This window comes from Amblyomma maculatum, chromosome 7 (genome assembly GCF_055883805.1).
Source record: "Amblyomma maculatum isolate TAMU_Amacu chromosome 7, ASM5588380v1, whole genome shotgun sequence".
Classification (NCBI taxonomy): domain Eukaryota; kingdom Metazoa; phylum Arthropoda; class Arachnida; order Ixodida; family Ixodidae; genus Amblyomma; species Amblyomma maculatum.
In genome coordinates this window covers 113,292,998-113,309,444 of record NC_139350.1, presented here as the reverse complement: position 1 = coordinate 113,309,444, position 16,447 = coordinate 113,292,998, and the positions used below count along the sequence as shown (strand labels likewise).

Here is a 16,447-nt window from a genome sequence, read left to right as displayed (position 1 = left end):
CTTCTCACAAACTTCTAATATAGTTCTTTCTTCTCTTTATTATATACAATCTATCCTGCCTTGTAGTGCAGGTTTAATTTCATTCGAGACTGACCTTCGACATGCTGAACAGGAGGAAGAACAGTCCGGCTTAATGATATAGCTCGGCAAGCCGAATGGAGTGACCTATTTCTTATGCACCATATTTATTTGCCTCACATACTGTAGCCACATAATCATTCAAAGTGCACATCTGAATTCTCTTGCTCTGCGAGTTTGAAACGTAAGTGGTTTAGTGCCGAATACGTTCTCAATTGCATTTTTCTCGAAGAGGGTTAGCAAAAGATAGTTTAGATAGTAGTTTTCTTCGTTCTTGTTTATACAAAACCTCGTTATGTTTCGGCTTCATATTACAATGAAACTATAAACCTTGTTGAATGCACACCAACACAAAAAGCGTCACGTGGCCCCGCGAAGTAGGCAAAAAAGATATACAATAGTAAACATGGGCCAGAATGTTAACCAAGTCCTGAAAAAAAAAAAGGATGAAAGCAATGCAATTGACCGCGTCCCCCTTCGCGTGAGTGCTTCCCGCCCTGGAGGTTGTTCAAAGGTGAGACAGCATGCGCTGTTTGAATAATTACTCAGAATTCGCAGAATTCTCCATCGAGTGCTCAGAGTCGACGAGAGTGGAGGAGTGATAGAACAAAATAAAACATAACATCAAAAATCTGATAACGAGTATTACCTAAAGCTACACCACTGTTCAACAACGAGAATGTAACAGAGTATGCCAGAAATATCCAATATTTTTTAATACATTGCTTTGGTACTCTTATTTATAAAAGTATCCTTGTTCTGTGTGGTAGCGAATGTTATATTTAAATATGAGTCACAAATTATACTAAAAAAAACTCATACAGTTACGCTTCTACAGTCTTGTCCGTATTCCGTTAGTTTTTCATATCCAGAGAGCGATGAAGCACACGGTATACTCAAACATTTAACACATAATTAACATTTGTAAAATTTAGCATTTAACATTTTTACACGGAGAGCCGTATGTATTTATTCTGCTTTAGTTTGTGTGGTGAAATTTCACTTTGCTGCCACTCTTGCCGCTCGGAATGACAAGGAGTGCCTTCTTGGATTCCTTGCGCTTGCTGCAGCCGAAAGTGCAGCAGTCGGGCATGTTTGCGGATTCACAGTTCTCTGCCTAGGTTTTTCGAAACGCTAACAGGTAAAAGAGTCCACAGCTGCACAAACATGGGCATCCTCACGGGGGTGAGCCCCAATGAGAGTGTCCTCACCCTCACCTCGTGATGATTTGACTAGGTAAAGTGAAGGTGAGGGAAGATCGACACTGAAAAAAAAAAAAAAACTGGTGAGTGCAAGGGTGAGGGAGCACAGACGAGGTGAGGTGTGGGTGCCAGAGGGAAAGGTAGAGCTTTAGGGGCAATGGCAACTGTTTCACAAGAAGTTTCTGTATAAGAAAACGTACGCGGCAACACTAAAGGTTCGGGCGATCACACACTTTCTTTTCCACTGGGCCTGATTTATATAAAAACGAATGTAATGAATGGAACAGGGCACAGGCGCTACAGATAGACTTTGAACGGAAAGGAAAAACAATAGAAATGGCGAAGAAGTAGAAATGAAAGCCACAAATTCGGTCCAGCGCTCATCTTGAAAAAAAGTCTAAGAAAGTACAAGACTTCAACGCTGCTGAAACAAATATTGAAAGAATGCATTAGCTGCGGGGGACCGAGTGTTCTTCTCCTTCTCTTTTTCTTCTTCCTCAGCCCACATATAAAGTCCCGCTTTAACCAAGCCATTTGAACGTGCCTGAGTGGCATATAGGGGTAACAGGAATGACAGGGTTCTGGAAGGCTGATTCTGAAATAACCGTCCCATGTGAAACGAGAGACCCAAGTTGGCAGCTCCTGCCAGCCCACGCAGGGTGTGACGTCAGAGCGTCATGTGGGTAAGACGTGGCTACCCGCTGCGCTAATCTGAAGGCTCGAGACCTAGAATAGTATTGCTTTTGCAAGAAAACGACCTTAGCTGCATGGAGTCACCGAGAGCGATGTTACTGTTTCCAGCCTCACGGAACACGATGGTACCGGCGACGTACTCAGAACCAGAGTTTCTAACTGCCAACGTTCCTTTGCCATTGAGGGAAACACAGATCCACAAATAAAAAACGTGTTCAAAAGAATGGACGCGGAGGAAAAAAACGTTAAACATAAAAGACCGAGGTGGGGTTTTTTTTACCTGCTGCGGCCCCGCCACACTTTTTCCTTCCATAAGGAGTAGCTTGCATGAGTAGTCGCATCAGAATGTGCATTTTGACTGTCTGGGCCACAGGGCTTTATATTATCACGTAGTGGTCACAAGCAGAGTAGCCACAAATGAAGACACTAGCGTTTCACTTGAATGAAACTCTTTTAAGGGCTGTCTTGCGCCAGCAAAAGAACTACGAGGATCTGCGGCGGCGATAAAATCAAACGTACTCGTCGGTTGTCCAACTAAGAATGCCTGTTTTACACGTCAACACCAAATTTAACAGCGGCCTAGAAACGTCTAGATGAAACCGCGAAAAGTGACTAGCATAACCTGGAACATTGTAGAAATACAAGAGCGTGGCTAGAGTCATCAAGATACATCTTGAATCATCTGTCACAACACAGGAAATAATGAAGCCGCGTCTCGCGACAACGAAAATGAACAAAGAATACAGAAGTGATCCGCGCGCTAGATTTACAATTATAAGACCGCATGCTGGCGGCTTTCGAAAATAAACACATAAAAACTTGAATGGTCTACGGCATTATTTCCTTATTAAAAAGGCATCGCCCATGTGCTTAGAAAGTAAACAAAGCTAAACAAAATACGCGAATTAAAAATAACTAGGGCCTTGAGCACCTTGAGCGCGTGTAATAAGGCTTTAGGCGCACAACATGAACTCTTTCTGGGCGCTCCCGGCACCGCTTGGATATGGTCGTGCAGTCGGGGATGACTTCATAATTGAGCTGTCCGATGTGACAAAGGACTTTGTATGAACACAAGTACCGCTGCAAGACAATTTCACTCAATCCGCGACGTGGAATCGGCATCAAAACCCAATCTTGATATCTCGGCTTGTACTCTGCGTCGCGTCGTCGCAAGTTGTAGCGGCGGGCGTCGATGGGTTGCTGGTCTTTTATGCGCATCCGGGCGAGTCGTCGGGCTTCCTCGGCACGCTGCATGTAGGCGGCGACGTCGAGATTGTCTTCTGCGGAAGCATCGCGTCGATCGTCATCCTGACCTCCCTGCCGCACGAACGCATGAAGGGGGTTACTCTGGTTGTCTCCTGGATCGCCCTGTTATCCGCGAACATCACTTACGGCAGGATGGCATCCTAGGTCTTGTGTTCGGCGTCGATGTACAAGAATAGTCAAAAGTTCTCAGGCCGCTCCGAATATCCGGAGAGCGGCTGCGGTCCTCTATCGCTGCGCTGTTATCAAATGCTAACCAGGTCGCGAGGTGGTGGCGAAGGTATGCGCTGAGAGGGGTCCGGATCCTTCGTTCCCGCTCTCCTTGTTGATATAGCAAGGAAAAAGGTAGTGCGGCGCGCGCTTCCGCCGTTTTTTTCTCCAGATTCCGCTGCGTGGGGCGGCAGACGACCGATTGCCTGATAGAAACGTGATGCTGGCCTCAAAAGTTACTGGTAATATGCGCGCTTCTCCGTACTTTTCGCCTTCTTAGCGGCCGATAACATGCGTTTACCTGGCTATCTGCTCTTTCATAGCTCGGGAGCCCTCACTGTTACCTTTCTAACCTTTTTCGTTTTATGGCAATTTACTGCGCACGAATCGTGGTAGAGCACGCACTGCTTGTGTTTCTGAGGGGTTTATGTTAGTGCGTAATTGCCATTTCGCTCTCTCAGTAATGAGTGTGAGCTAGCTCACCTAAGTACGCGGGCAAAACACTTGAAGAGCTGCGTGTTTTAGGGAGTTAACCTCTGTCGCTGATGCTTCAGTGAAGTATTTCATGAGTTTTCACACAGTATGAACTCTCAGGGGTACGTTTTCAGTGCTTGTGCACGTTATTCTGTTCTTGCGAGAATGAGAAGCACATTTTCTCCCGGAAACGAAACCATCTGACAACAAGTGGTCACATCACAAACTCTTCTAGATTAAGTGACGTGCTCTTCAACCCGTTGCGGTATTTTCAATTGCGCAATTGTCGAGAAGCGGACCGATATATTCGTCACTATCGCAGAGGAAACGGTCGACTTCCTTTATACCTCTATTTGTTTGCATGTGTTTCCGTTTTTTTTTCTCTGTCGCCTTCGATCTTTCGACCTCTCAACGCTCACAATTACTGCGTTTCGCTGGAGATAGAAACAACTCATTTCACGCCTACGTAGCCATACGAATTCCTAATTATTAGCTCACGTTCCTGAAAGCAAAGTGTTTTTGCCTTTTTTAGTTTATTTTGCATAGTAGGTTCTTATACAATGTCGAAGTAGCACCTTGCAAAAGGCACCATGCGTTCATCAATGTTTGCTATTCAAAGGTAGTCATGTGGCCTATCTCCTAACAGGTTGTAATTGGACATGCTCCACATGTGTGCCACAGTTTGGTGTCACGGTTTCTGTTGTAAGACACAGTCACACTAACCTGAGCATATCCATTTCCAAACTGTTCCCTGGCCGATCATCCATTCCACTTTAAGAGTGTAGACATGAACATCTGTCCCCTTTCGCGCCGTTGCATTGTCATCGTATGTACCTTTGCTGGGAAACTCAAAAGTGACGACACAGAACTATAATCCCCTTGCTATCAGTAACGCCTTACCAATTTATATTGAGAGTGAAGGTCTATCACTGCCTAAATGCCAAACAAAAGCCGAGATGTCCGCAGCCCTGTATTAACACCAACGCAAATGCAGGTAATCACATATATTGACTATATGCCTCTGCAGCGGTCACGAATATATCAGTTTGCCAAACGGGAAGCGCGGAGTCTAAAATCCAGGGACGGATAGAATTGCATATCGCTTAACCTAAAACATTTCTGACGCGACCTCGCGTTGTGAAACTCATTCGTTGTTCGTTTATTTTCTTCCAAAAGTATTCTTACATTCCACTAAGATCAGAAAGGCCAGCGCAGGCGCTCAAAACCCTGACAGTTCATACTGTGTAAAATGTATGAAATACTTTGCAGAAATGTCGGTCACATATCCTGAATCTTCAAGATTCGCCGGTCGTCACTTCCGTGGACAAAGAACACGCCTTACTAATACAAGGCTCGAGAGGACGAGCTGAATGGAACACAGTAAAGAAAACCCTTAAAAAGCACAAGCAAACAATGCACGCTCTACCCCAATTCGTGCGCAGTAAATTGCTGAAAAATAGAACGATTAGCGAAGCCACAGTAAGACTCCGCTAGCTGTGAAAGTTCTGATGGTAAGGTGTAAACGCATGTTATTCCCGAGAAAGAAGGCGAAAAGTACAGAAAAACATTGTACAACTAAATATTAAGGCCAGCTTCACTCTGCTCTCAGGCGAAGGGTCGTCTGCCAAGCCACGGTCTGCAGCGCAGCGAAATTTGAAGAAGGAAGCAGGAGGGCATGCGCCGTGCTATCTTTTTCACTGCTTTGCCATGAAGGAGAGCGAAACCGAAGGTGCCGGAGGACACCATCTCAGTGCATACCCTCCCCACCAGCGCGCAGGGGGGCACGAATCTGACAGCAGCGCAGCGATAGCGGAGAGCAACCGCTTCCCGGCCATTAAGAGCAGGCTGGGAATCTTTGACTAGACCTTTACATGGTGAGCACATCCACAAGTTTTATTTAGATGCTCGGTAAGTCCGTTTTCTGCGGGTGATAGATAGGCGGTCGTCTGCCGGTGGCTTGTCTGGCTGTACTCAAAGATGGCTTGAGTGAGCTCCGCCGTAAATGCTCTTCTCCTGTCCGTGATAAGAACTTCGAAGGCCCTGTGACGCAGGAGAATGCTTTCGACCAAAAAACTTGGCGACTGCGGCCGCGGTATCCTATCGCAGTGTTTTGCTTCGGCGTCGAGGATGAGGTAGTCAGTGGCCACGACGATCCATTTTTTGCCCGATCCATCTTTCACGTAACGTACCACGACGGCAGGTAACCGCGGCCAATAATACCTCTCTTGGATTCAATATAACGTTCGCATCATCCCGAGATGCTGCGCTGTCAGCTCATCGTGGAACGCCTGCCAAATTTCTTCTCAGAGTTGCTTAGGGGCGACAAGCAGGTATATAGTCCTGTTGGGTGCGAGATTCTTCACAAGGACACCGTCGTGCAATGCGAAGAACGATAGCGGACGGGGGAAGAACGTAGGAGTGAAAGTCATCTTGCCTTCTAGGTAATCCACCAGGTCTCTCAACAGAAGGTCCGAGCGCTGCTGCTGTGCAAAACTGGTGCTGCTTACCGGTCCCAAAAGGCGTCGACGCCGTCTTCCTTCAGAGGCGCGTCAACAAGTGCCTTCGATAAGAGAAAGAGAGAGAGAGAGAGAGAGAGAGAGAGAGAGAGAGAAAACTTCAATTGTTGAACGGAATAGCGTAGGTGGCTTCCTCAGTCCAGAATACCATTGGCCTGGGCTGTCTCCCGGACCCTGGTGAGCAGGCTGCGCTGCTCACAGAGATCCGTGTGGGCCAGCTCTGCCTCCCACTCCGCTTGGCTGAGCGCGCGAGCTTTATATTTCTGTAAGTGCTCTTTGAAGTTCCATATTATGTGAAGGATGTCCAAGACTTCACCGCATGCACTGCATGTGTTATTTTTTGTAATGATCGAGCAGGCTGCGTCGCCTCCGGAGGCAAACATTTATTTCACAAGTGTACAAGACACGGCACATATATAGTCACGTAGGAAAGGCGTCGAACATCACGTGATAACACGGTGATCTTATCGGCACTTGTCAGCAACACGGAACATCGGCCTCGGCATGTTATCACGTTATCACACCCCTTCCCCCTACGTTAATGCCGTAGCGCTGAACAAGTCGCCGTTCACGAGTGGACCGTCTAAGAACCACTGGTGCCTCATCCTTGGGTAGTTCGGGTTCTGTGCTTGGAGGCGGTAGGAATCTGAAGAAATAACCGGTTGCATTAGCTGTTGTTGCCGGTTCCGACACCCATGCCTTTTGCAGATGGTCCCGATGACGTCTATGCAAATTTCCTTCAGACGTCTGAACTTCGTAGATGACGTGGCCCAGACGGTGTAACACCCGAGCGGCTAGCCATGTAGGCCGTCGGCTGAAATTTCTCATGTACACAGCATCCCCACACTGGAAAGCCTTCGACGGCACACGTTGACACAAGTCCGCGCTTTCCATGTCGGGGTGAAGTCTTGACAGGGCAGAGCGGAAATTCCGTCCCAACATGAGCTCTGCTGGTGCCTTTCCGGTATCAGCATGAGGGGTAGAGTGCTGCTTGAACAAGAAGCGAGAAACTTTACAGGCCACTGTGCTTGTCTCTGCTTCCTGAGTGCACACTTGAGCTCGCGAACCATCCTTTCTGCTCTTCCATTGCTCGAAGGATGATACGGCGCTGTGTACATAACCTGGATGCCGTTTAGCTTTAGGAATTCCCGAAATTCCTTGCTTGAGAAAGCAGTCCCATTATCGGACACGATAAGATTTGGTAGACCGTACGATGCGAACATTCTACGCAGCTTTTCTATCAATGAAGATGATTGAAGAGACGGCATTATCTCGATCTCAGCCCAGTTCGAAAACGCATCCACTGCCACAAGAAAACAAACGCCTTCGACTGGCCCCGCAAAATCGATGTGAATCCTGCCCCAAGGTCTTTCGGGTTTCGTCCAGAAATGTGCAGGTGTCTTGGGATCACTTTGTCTGTTCTCTTGACAGGGTTTGCAGTGCCGAACGAAATGTTCGATTTGCGCGTCAATTCTGGGCCACAAAACATAGGACCTCGCGAGAGCTTTCATAGCCGTAATGCCTGGATGATTTGCATGTAGCATGCCAAGAATTCGCTTTCGCAGTCGTTCCGGCAGCACTACTCGGTTTCCCAAAAGAATACAGTCGCGATCGACAGATAGCTCATATCGTCTGTCATGGTAGGCAGAATATTCTGGTGGCACCTTGTGCTCAGGCCAACCGTCGATAATCCAAGACTTTACTTGAAGTAGTTGAGGGTCATCCCTGGTAGAGGATGCCACTTGTTGTGCAGTCACTGGGGGATACTCCATTGCTTCTAACAGAAGAACGTCGCCTGGCGGCTCGGTTTCACCTCGCGCCTCCTTTGCTGGTAATCTGCTTAAACAGTCAGCATTGGCATGATCTTGCGTTTTCCGATAGTCAAGGTGGTATTCATAAGCCGACAGCATCAACGTCCAACGGAGCATGCGTGGTGACAATACAGCTGGAATTTGCTTCTCTTGTCGAAATATGCCGAGCAGCGGTTTGTGATCAGTGAGAATAAAGAATTTCCTTCCACAAAAATACTAATGGAAATGCCGGACGCCAAAAACGATGGCTAAAGCCTCTCGATCTATCTGGGCATAATTCCGCTCGGTCCTTGTTAACGTTCTTGACGCGTACGCGATGGGTCTCTCTCGTCCTTCAGGGTCTTGGTGCGCTAGGACTGCTCCTACTCCCACCGGTGAAGCATCACATGACAGAACTAGAGGCGCGCTGGGATCAAAATGCACCAGCAGCGAATCGGACGTTAGAAGCTGCTTCAGGCTTTCGAACGCTTCCTGGTGTTCTGCTCGCCACACCCACGCGACGTTAGTCTCCAGTAGACGATACAAAACTTCTGCTACCTCGGAGCGGCCTTTCAAGAAACGATTATAAAAGTTCACCATACCAAGAAATGCTTGCAGCTCCTTGGTTTTCGGTACAGGCACCTGATGAATGGCTTCTACCTTAGCTTTCGATGGGTAGATACCACGCGAGTCTATCCGGTGGCCCAAGAATTCGAGGCTCTCTTCAAAAAACTCGCACTTTGCCGACTGGACCCGCAGTCCCGTTCTTGCAATTCGTTCGCAGACCTCGGCGAGCATTTGGCTGTGCTCTTCGGCTGTTTCGCGGTCCACCAGAATGTCGTCCAGGTATACAGCTACTTGCGGTAGACCCGCGAGTACTGTGTCCATTACGCGTTGGAACAAACCGGGAGCTACCGACACGCCGTACGGCAAATGTCGCACGTTGTACAATCCTTTTACGGTGTTTATCGTGAGAACCTGCGCTGTGGCGTCATCAACTACCAGTTGCTGGTACGCCTGCGTGAAGTCAAACTTTGAAAAAACACGGCCTTTGCCCAACTTTGCGAATAATTTTTTGCTCGTAGGCAAAGGATAACCGTTGCTCCTCAACGCTTGGTTGACTGTGCTTCGGTAGTCGCCACAGATTCGGAGCGATCCATTCTTTTTTCGAACAACGACTACAGGGGTAGCCCATTCTGAATACTGCGTTGCTTGTAGAATTCCTTGTCTCTCCATTCTGTCTAACTCGGCTATCACATTGTCCTTAAACGCGAACGGAATGCTGCGACATTTCAGGAACTTTGGCTGGGCATCCTGCTTTAGCTCAATGTGAATCGGCGGCAGTCTAGCGCCAGCAAATGACTCGCTAAAAATCTCTGCATACCTCGACAGGATAGCTTCTTGCCTGCTGCTCACGGTGTGAAGACAGGTTAGCTCTATGTTTAAAGCCTTGAACCAGTCACGACCTAGAAGTGTGCTGCCCTCATTTCTCACTACCAGTAGCGGCAGCTCGCAAATTAGCCCTTTGAATTCTACGGGAACCCTGGCTTTTCCGACAATGTCAAGGCCTTCTTTCGTCCAGCTGACGAGTTGAGCATCTGATACTTCCAGGTCGATATTTTTAGCGACTTGTAGTTTTTTGTATTCCTTGCTGCTCATGATTGACCTAGCTGCTCCGGAATCGACTTCCATCTGTACGTCCTGCCCACCAATGCTGACGGTGACAACAAATTTGGGACAGTTCGTTACCTGACTGATGCTCAGTAAAGCGTCGTACTCAGTATGCGCCAGCGTGGATGCAGCCTCCAGCTGATGCTGCACTTGCATTTTTTTTCCTCGACACGCCTTGGCTAGATGCCCTTTTTTAGAGCAGTTGAAACACATAGCGTTCTTGAACTTGCAGCGATAAGCTTTGTGCTTCCCACCACATCGGAAACACCTTTCGTCCGGAACATGACTCGACGCTCCGACGCGGTTCTCTTCCTCCTGCTCGTTTTTAGGGGGCGTGCTCACTTTTGCTGTCACATCTACAGCTTCCTGCTTATGCTGGTTCATTACGCGTTGCTCTTTAGCGGCTATTTCCGCGGTCACTGCAGGATTGTAAGCACTCTTGAACGTCAAGTTTTTTTCCATCAACAGTCGCTGCTGCACAACGCTGTCCCTCAATCCGAATACCAGGCGGTCACGCAGCATTACATCCAAGGGCAGCTGTTTGTCGCTGAAGCCGCAGTTCTCAGCTAGCTTGCGTAAGGATGTAACGTAGTCAGCTACAGATTTATCGTAGTGCTGGTCTCGCTGGGAAAAAACGTACCTTGAGTATAACTCTGAAGGCTTCGGGTTGACGTGGTCCTTCACGGCGTCGACGATGACTTGGTACTCGACATTTGGCGGTCGTTGAGGTTTCACGAGGGTTGCTATCAAGGAGTACGTTGTCTCCCCACAACAGCTGAGTAAAGCTGCCCTCTTGTCGGCGTCACTCGTCAGCTTGTGCGCTGCGCAGCACAACTCGATGCGCCCCACGTATTCTTCCCATGAAGAATTTTCGTTGAGATTAAACTCGCCCACGCGACTGCCGAAGGCCATCTCGCCAACCACGTCCGTCCTACCCGCGCAGGGTTAGACCGTGCCTCGTCGCCACTGTAATGATCGAGCAGGCTGCGTCGCATCCGGAGGCAAACATTTATTTCACAAGCGTACAAGACACGGCACATATATAGTCACGTAGGAAAGGCGTCGAACATCACGTGATAACACTGGGTGATCTTATCGGCACTTGGCAGCAACACGGAACATCGGCCTCGGCATGTTATCACGTTATCACATTTTTAAATTTTTAAATTTTTCGGGCGAGATTTTGTGGTACTTTGCTAGGTTTGGGAATGTCCTAGCCTCTATGTTCCTCCAGGTTACTGCCTCCTGTCTGCTGAGATGTTTGTGCGGTTCTGCGTATCGTTTTCTTTCTAATTTGAAGTACTGTATTAGTTCCGTGTATGTGAGCTACCCCAGAGCCTTCAACCCACGATAAGCGGACTGCGTCAGAATGTTTGCAACGAGGCTTGTACACCACCGTGATATCGAAATCTTGCAGGCGTAAGCTCCATCGTGCAAGGCGACTGGAGGGGTCTTTCAAACTGGCAGGTCAGTAGAGCGCATGGTGATCGCTTTCTATGAACGGCAGGCCAGATGGGTACGGACGAAATTTCGACATCGCTCACATGCTCGCGAGGCATTCTTTCTCGGCCGTCGAATAATTAGTTTCGGCTATTGATAGGGACCTGCCAGCGTAAGCGATAACGTTTTCTACTCCGGAATTCCTATGAACGAGGACAGCGCCTATACCTACGCTGCTTGCATCGGTATGAATTTCAGTCAGAGCGTTTTCATCAAAATTACAGAGGACAGGGTGGAACTGTAAGGTGCGTCTCTCTTTGTAAGCAACGGCAGCCTCAAGGATTCGGCGTGGCGCGAAAAGTTCTTGACGAATCGTCGATTATACGCGCACACTAAAAGGGACCGGCGCAATGCTTTCTTGTCACTTGGCTGGGGAAGCTGCATGATTACAGACTTTTTGGGGTCGAACCAAACACCATCTTTGCTTACAACGTGGCCAAGAAACAGCAGCTCCTCGTAAGTTAATTGGCACTCTTCGGCTTTCAGTGTTAGTCCTGACGACTTCATGCGTCGAGGACTATGCGAAGCTTTTTCAGGTGGTCTTCAATGGTCGGAGAGAAACAAGCGACGTCTTCTCAGTAGACCAGACAAATGTGCCACTCCAAGGCAGTCAAAACGGTATCCATTACTCGCTGGAACGTCGCAGGTAAGGAGCAGACAACGAATGGCATTACCTTGAACTCGAAGAGGCTGTCTCATATGATGAACGCGGTCTTCTCGCGGTCTCTTTCTTGGACCTCAATTTTGCAGTAGGCGCTCTTTAAATCCATTGATGAGAAGTACCTTGCGTTGCAGAGCCGGTCCAGTGTATCGTCGATGCGAGGGAGATGGTAGACATCCTTCTCCGTTATGCTGTTCGAGCGGCGAAAATCGACGCAGAAACGCAGTCTATGGTAATCGACGCAGAAACGCAGTCTATGGTAGAAAGAATAAATAGTAGCGTAACTCCCATAGAAGCCTGCGTGTAGACTCTGAGCGAGGATTTAGTTTCCCGGCGCCCCCTGCGAACCGTGAGGCAAAACTAACACGTGACGTTGCTTTTGACATCACAGTTACGTACTTTTCGCGGGGAATTTGCTTGTCTTTTTACGTATGAACGAAAAACAAGGCCAACGACGACGGAGGTAGAACAATGCTCGGATAAGGCAGAAAAATGGACACCGTAACTGTTCAGCCAACTTTACTTGACATAGATTTCTACTGTCAAGTTTTACGCTAACTGAAATGTTACGGCATCTTTAACCACCTTATCATAGCATCGTTCTGCCTCCGTCGTCTTTCGTCGCGCGTCATGTAAACACATTCTGGGGCTTCTTTCTTCGGGCACGTTTGTGAACAAGGGCCTTCAAGTAAATTCGGCAAGAAAATGGATAGAATCACATGGCTTGAGGGATTTCACTAAGGACATAAATGAGTGAAGCTGTACTGCCTAGAAAGCCAGGATTTAATAATTCACGATTACTTACATAGACGCTTCACGACAATGCAAATCTTGAAGTGTAGGAAAGCGACCACCGCTCATTATTCCCGGTCTTCATGAAATCCTCGCGATAACAAGATTACCTGAGCGTAGGTCTCCAAACGAGACGCGGTGAGATTATATAAGGGTAAAAGATTTTACTAACAAGCAAAGTACATATCAGTGTCAAAGAACAAAGAAAAACGAACGGAATAACTAACGCTAGCGCTAGAACACCAACCGGCAAGAGCTTAGGCAAGCAATTCAAATTGGGATTGCTAGTATTTAGAAGTTAATGCGTCTGAAAAGGGAAAATATCTGCAATATTCCTTCTAATAAATCTCGCCCTGTGCACAATGCCATTACTTTACTCGCGCTTCATTTCTCACTGAAAGGAGTGAATGTGAGGCTACAAATTTACAACTTAAGCATTTAACATGTTCATGAGAAAGATCCCATTGACAATAGGAACATCCCATTGATAACAGCTAAAGCATATTGAATGAACGTTGGTGCGGTAATCCGACGCAGTAAGCAAAACACGCAGCAAAGGGAGTGAAACGGAAGGCTTTGCGCAATGCAACATGCGTCTTGGGGGCAATACAATCTCACCTTCTTCGTTCAATTAAAACAGATGCAACGATACGCCATTTATGCAGACTTGTATCCGTAAAACTAGCCACCACTTTTGCGACGTGCCTGGGAGGCCGAGCTGGCCGAGCCGAGCTGCGACGCAGCATTGTCCCATCATCCAGAAATGCGCACATGCAGCGGCAATCAGTTTCTCATCGGGCACACACAGTCTTCGCCTTGCTGTAAAGCTCTACCACAACCAGCAGAACGAAATACTGACTGCTTGGTACAGATAACACTCTGCACGCAGCACGCAACTATGAACGTTGAACCGGGGCCGATGACGCACCCATCCCGCAGATGAAAAAGGTTTGGTCTGAGCCATATCTGAGGTTTGGACAACTACGGAGCGGATACTAAATGGCCGAGAGGCCGTTACAAAGAAGTTAAAATATTATTATAAATTTGACACGCTTTTTCTTACGCAAAACAAAACAAAAACTGCATTCATTCCTGAGCGTAAGTATTATGTTTACTTTCTAGTTCTTTGGAGTTCTGGCAGATCTTATTTTCTGTGCTATAGTAATTGGCCACAAAGTTCGCAGGGGCTATCATCATCGAGTTGATGCCGCTGGCAATAGGCAGCTGCCCGCGTTTTCTTCCAAGTAACGCGACCATTTAAATTGACCTTGCGCAGTCTCCCGTCTTCACAAGAACGACTGGTGCTATCCTGGGGCTCTTTGACGCCTGGATGAAGTCGTCACGAAGCATTCCACCGACTTGCTCGAGGATAGATTGGCGTTGTCGCGGCGATACGCGGTAGGGATTTTGGAGTAAAGATTTAGCATGATTGTGATAAAGCCATGCTTTGCCGTGGCACTTGTCTCACCTTCGACGCTGACAAAAGCACTCGCTGTAGGTTTTAGGAAGAGTGCTAGTCAGGTTTTGTCTGCACCAAGGTAGTGCTGGGTGGACGTCGAAAGCGAGCAGATTTCCACTGGTGTGTGCATCATCTGCGGGCTACTTGGGTAGGGTGACGAGATCTCGGATATCTGCTAACGCGTCGAGGAAAGCTATCGATGTGGCTTTCTTAGAGTGCCTGTATTCTTCAGTGAAGTTCGGCACCAGCACCCTTGCTTGTCGTCTCCGTAAATTCGCAATGCCATATGAGATTTCGAGACCTCGTTCCAAGAGCAGCTTGGTTTTTTTTTCGACGACGCCTTCAGTGGATTCGATGTCTGCGCTACCCACCCAGACTACCACGCTTGATCAGCTAATTCTTCGTCGAGGACGTTTACGGGTTGCGTCTCGTTGTGCTTTTTCTTGCGTGTTCTGCTGTTTGGGGTATAGATAACTGAGTTGCAGATATTGCACATGTAGTGAATGCTTCGTTTTTTTCTTCTAAACACAAATTTTGCAAGGACTCTTTTTCTAGTGTAGCATTACTTCTAAAAACTGCCCAATCGGTGATGTGACGTTTCCAACGTCGTGGCCTCTTTGGGATTATGGGTGTTGTAACAATGGGGGGTTTATTCAGCAGATCAACAGGACTTGATCAGCAGGACTGAGCAGATCAGCGGCGAACACAGCGGCAACGAACACAGTCAGATCCAGCACGCGCAGCCATCACGATGCCACTGACTGGCATGTTCCTTGTGCACTTCATCCTCTTCACAATTACCCGCGGGACGAAGAGAAGACATCCTGGCGACTTACGGCGTGAGTAAGACGGCAGGGTCGTAATAGGGTTTGAGGCGCTGGACGTGAACAATCTGGCATCCGCGCCGTCGTAGATCATGGGACGGCATAACTGGTTCCACCACATAATTAACCGGAGAGGTGCGCTCCGGAACACGGTATGGGCCATGGTATTTAGCAAGAAATTTTGAAGACAGTCCAGGGGCATTGGAAGGTATCCATAGCCACACAAGAGCGCCAGACGAGAAGTGCGGTGTCGAGTGTTGGCTGTCATAGTTGGATCTATGGCGGCACTGGGTGTTAGCCGTGAATGCGCGGGCGATTTGTCGACAGTCTTCCGCATGCTGGGCTGCTTGAGACGCAGGTGTATACTCTGATATGTCTGGCTGATACGGGAGTATGGTGTCGATTGTAGCAGAGGGGTGACGGCCGTAGAGGAGAAAAAAAGGAGAGAAGCCAGTAGTAGACTGCGTTGCGGTATTGTATGCGTACGTGAAATAAGGAAGGACGAGGTCCAAGTTGGAGTGGCTGGAGGGGACATACATAGAGAGCATGTCGCCAAGGGTACGATTGAAACGCTCAGTGAGGCCATTAGTCTGGGGATGATAAGCGGAGGTGGTTCTATGAATAATGTTGCACTTGGTGAGCAAGGCTTTCACAACATCACCCAAGAAAACGCGTCCTCTGTCGCTGAGCAGCTCTCGAGGTGCGCCATGGCAAAGAACAAATCGCTGCAAAATGAAGGAAGCTACTTCTGTCGCTGTGGCAGATGGAAGTGCGGCGGTTTCTGCATACCTCGTCAGATGATCAACGGCTACGATAGCCCAGCGGTTGCCGGCCGCAGTGTAGGAAAGCGGCCCGTACAAATCAATGCCGACGCGGTGGAAAGGACGTGGTGGGCTGGGTAAAGGCAGCAACTCTCCAACAGAAAGTTGAGGAGATGGCTTGCGACGTTGAAAGGTGAGGCATGAGCGAACGTACTTGAGTACAAAGGTGTACATACCCCGCCAGTAATAACGCAGCCGGAGACGAGTGTATGTCTTGAAGACGCCCGCGTGACCGGATTGTGGGTCAGAGTGGAAATAGTAACAAATTTGCGAACGTAGCTGCCGGGGAAAAACTAGCAAACACTTGCGGCCATCTGTGCAGTAGTTGCGGCTGTAGAGGAGGTTATCACGAATGGCGAAGTAGGAAGCATGGCGGCGGAGAGCACGTGATGGAGATGCAGCTGTAGGATTGGAGATAAAATCGAGGATAGAGTTTATCCAAAGATCTTGCCGCTGCGCTGACGGCATGTCATTCATGTGAAGCGATGGCGGG

General features: G+C 48.2%; 1 protein-coding gene across 1 annotated transcript in view; it reads right to left on the bottom strand.

Moving 5' to 3' along the window:
• Positions 1-10,809, bottom strand: part of LOC146184449 (uncharacterized) — a 153,403-nt gene extending 142,594 nt beyond the window's left edge. The window contains exons 1-2 of the mRNA XM_084608543.1: positions 9,643-10,809; positions 8,744-9,243 (exon numbers count right to left, since the gene is read on the bottom strand). Coding sequence (XP_084464669.1) covers positions 8,744-9,243; positions 9,643-10,809 — 1,667 coding nt within the window. The remainder of the gene's footprint in view (positions 1-8,743; positions 9,244-9,642) is intronic.
• Between the last annotated feature and the right edge of the window lie 5,638 nt (positions 10,810-16,447).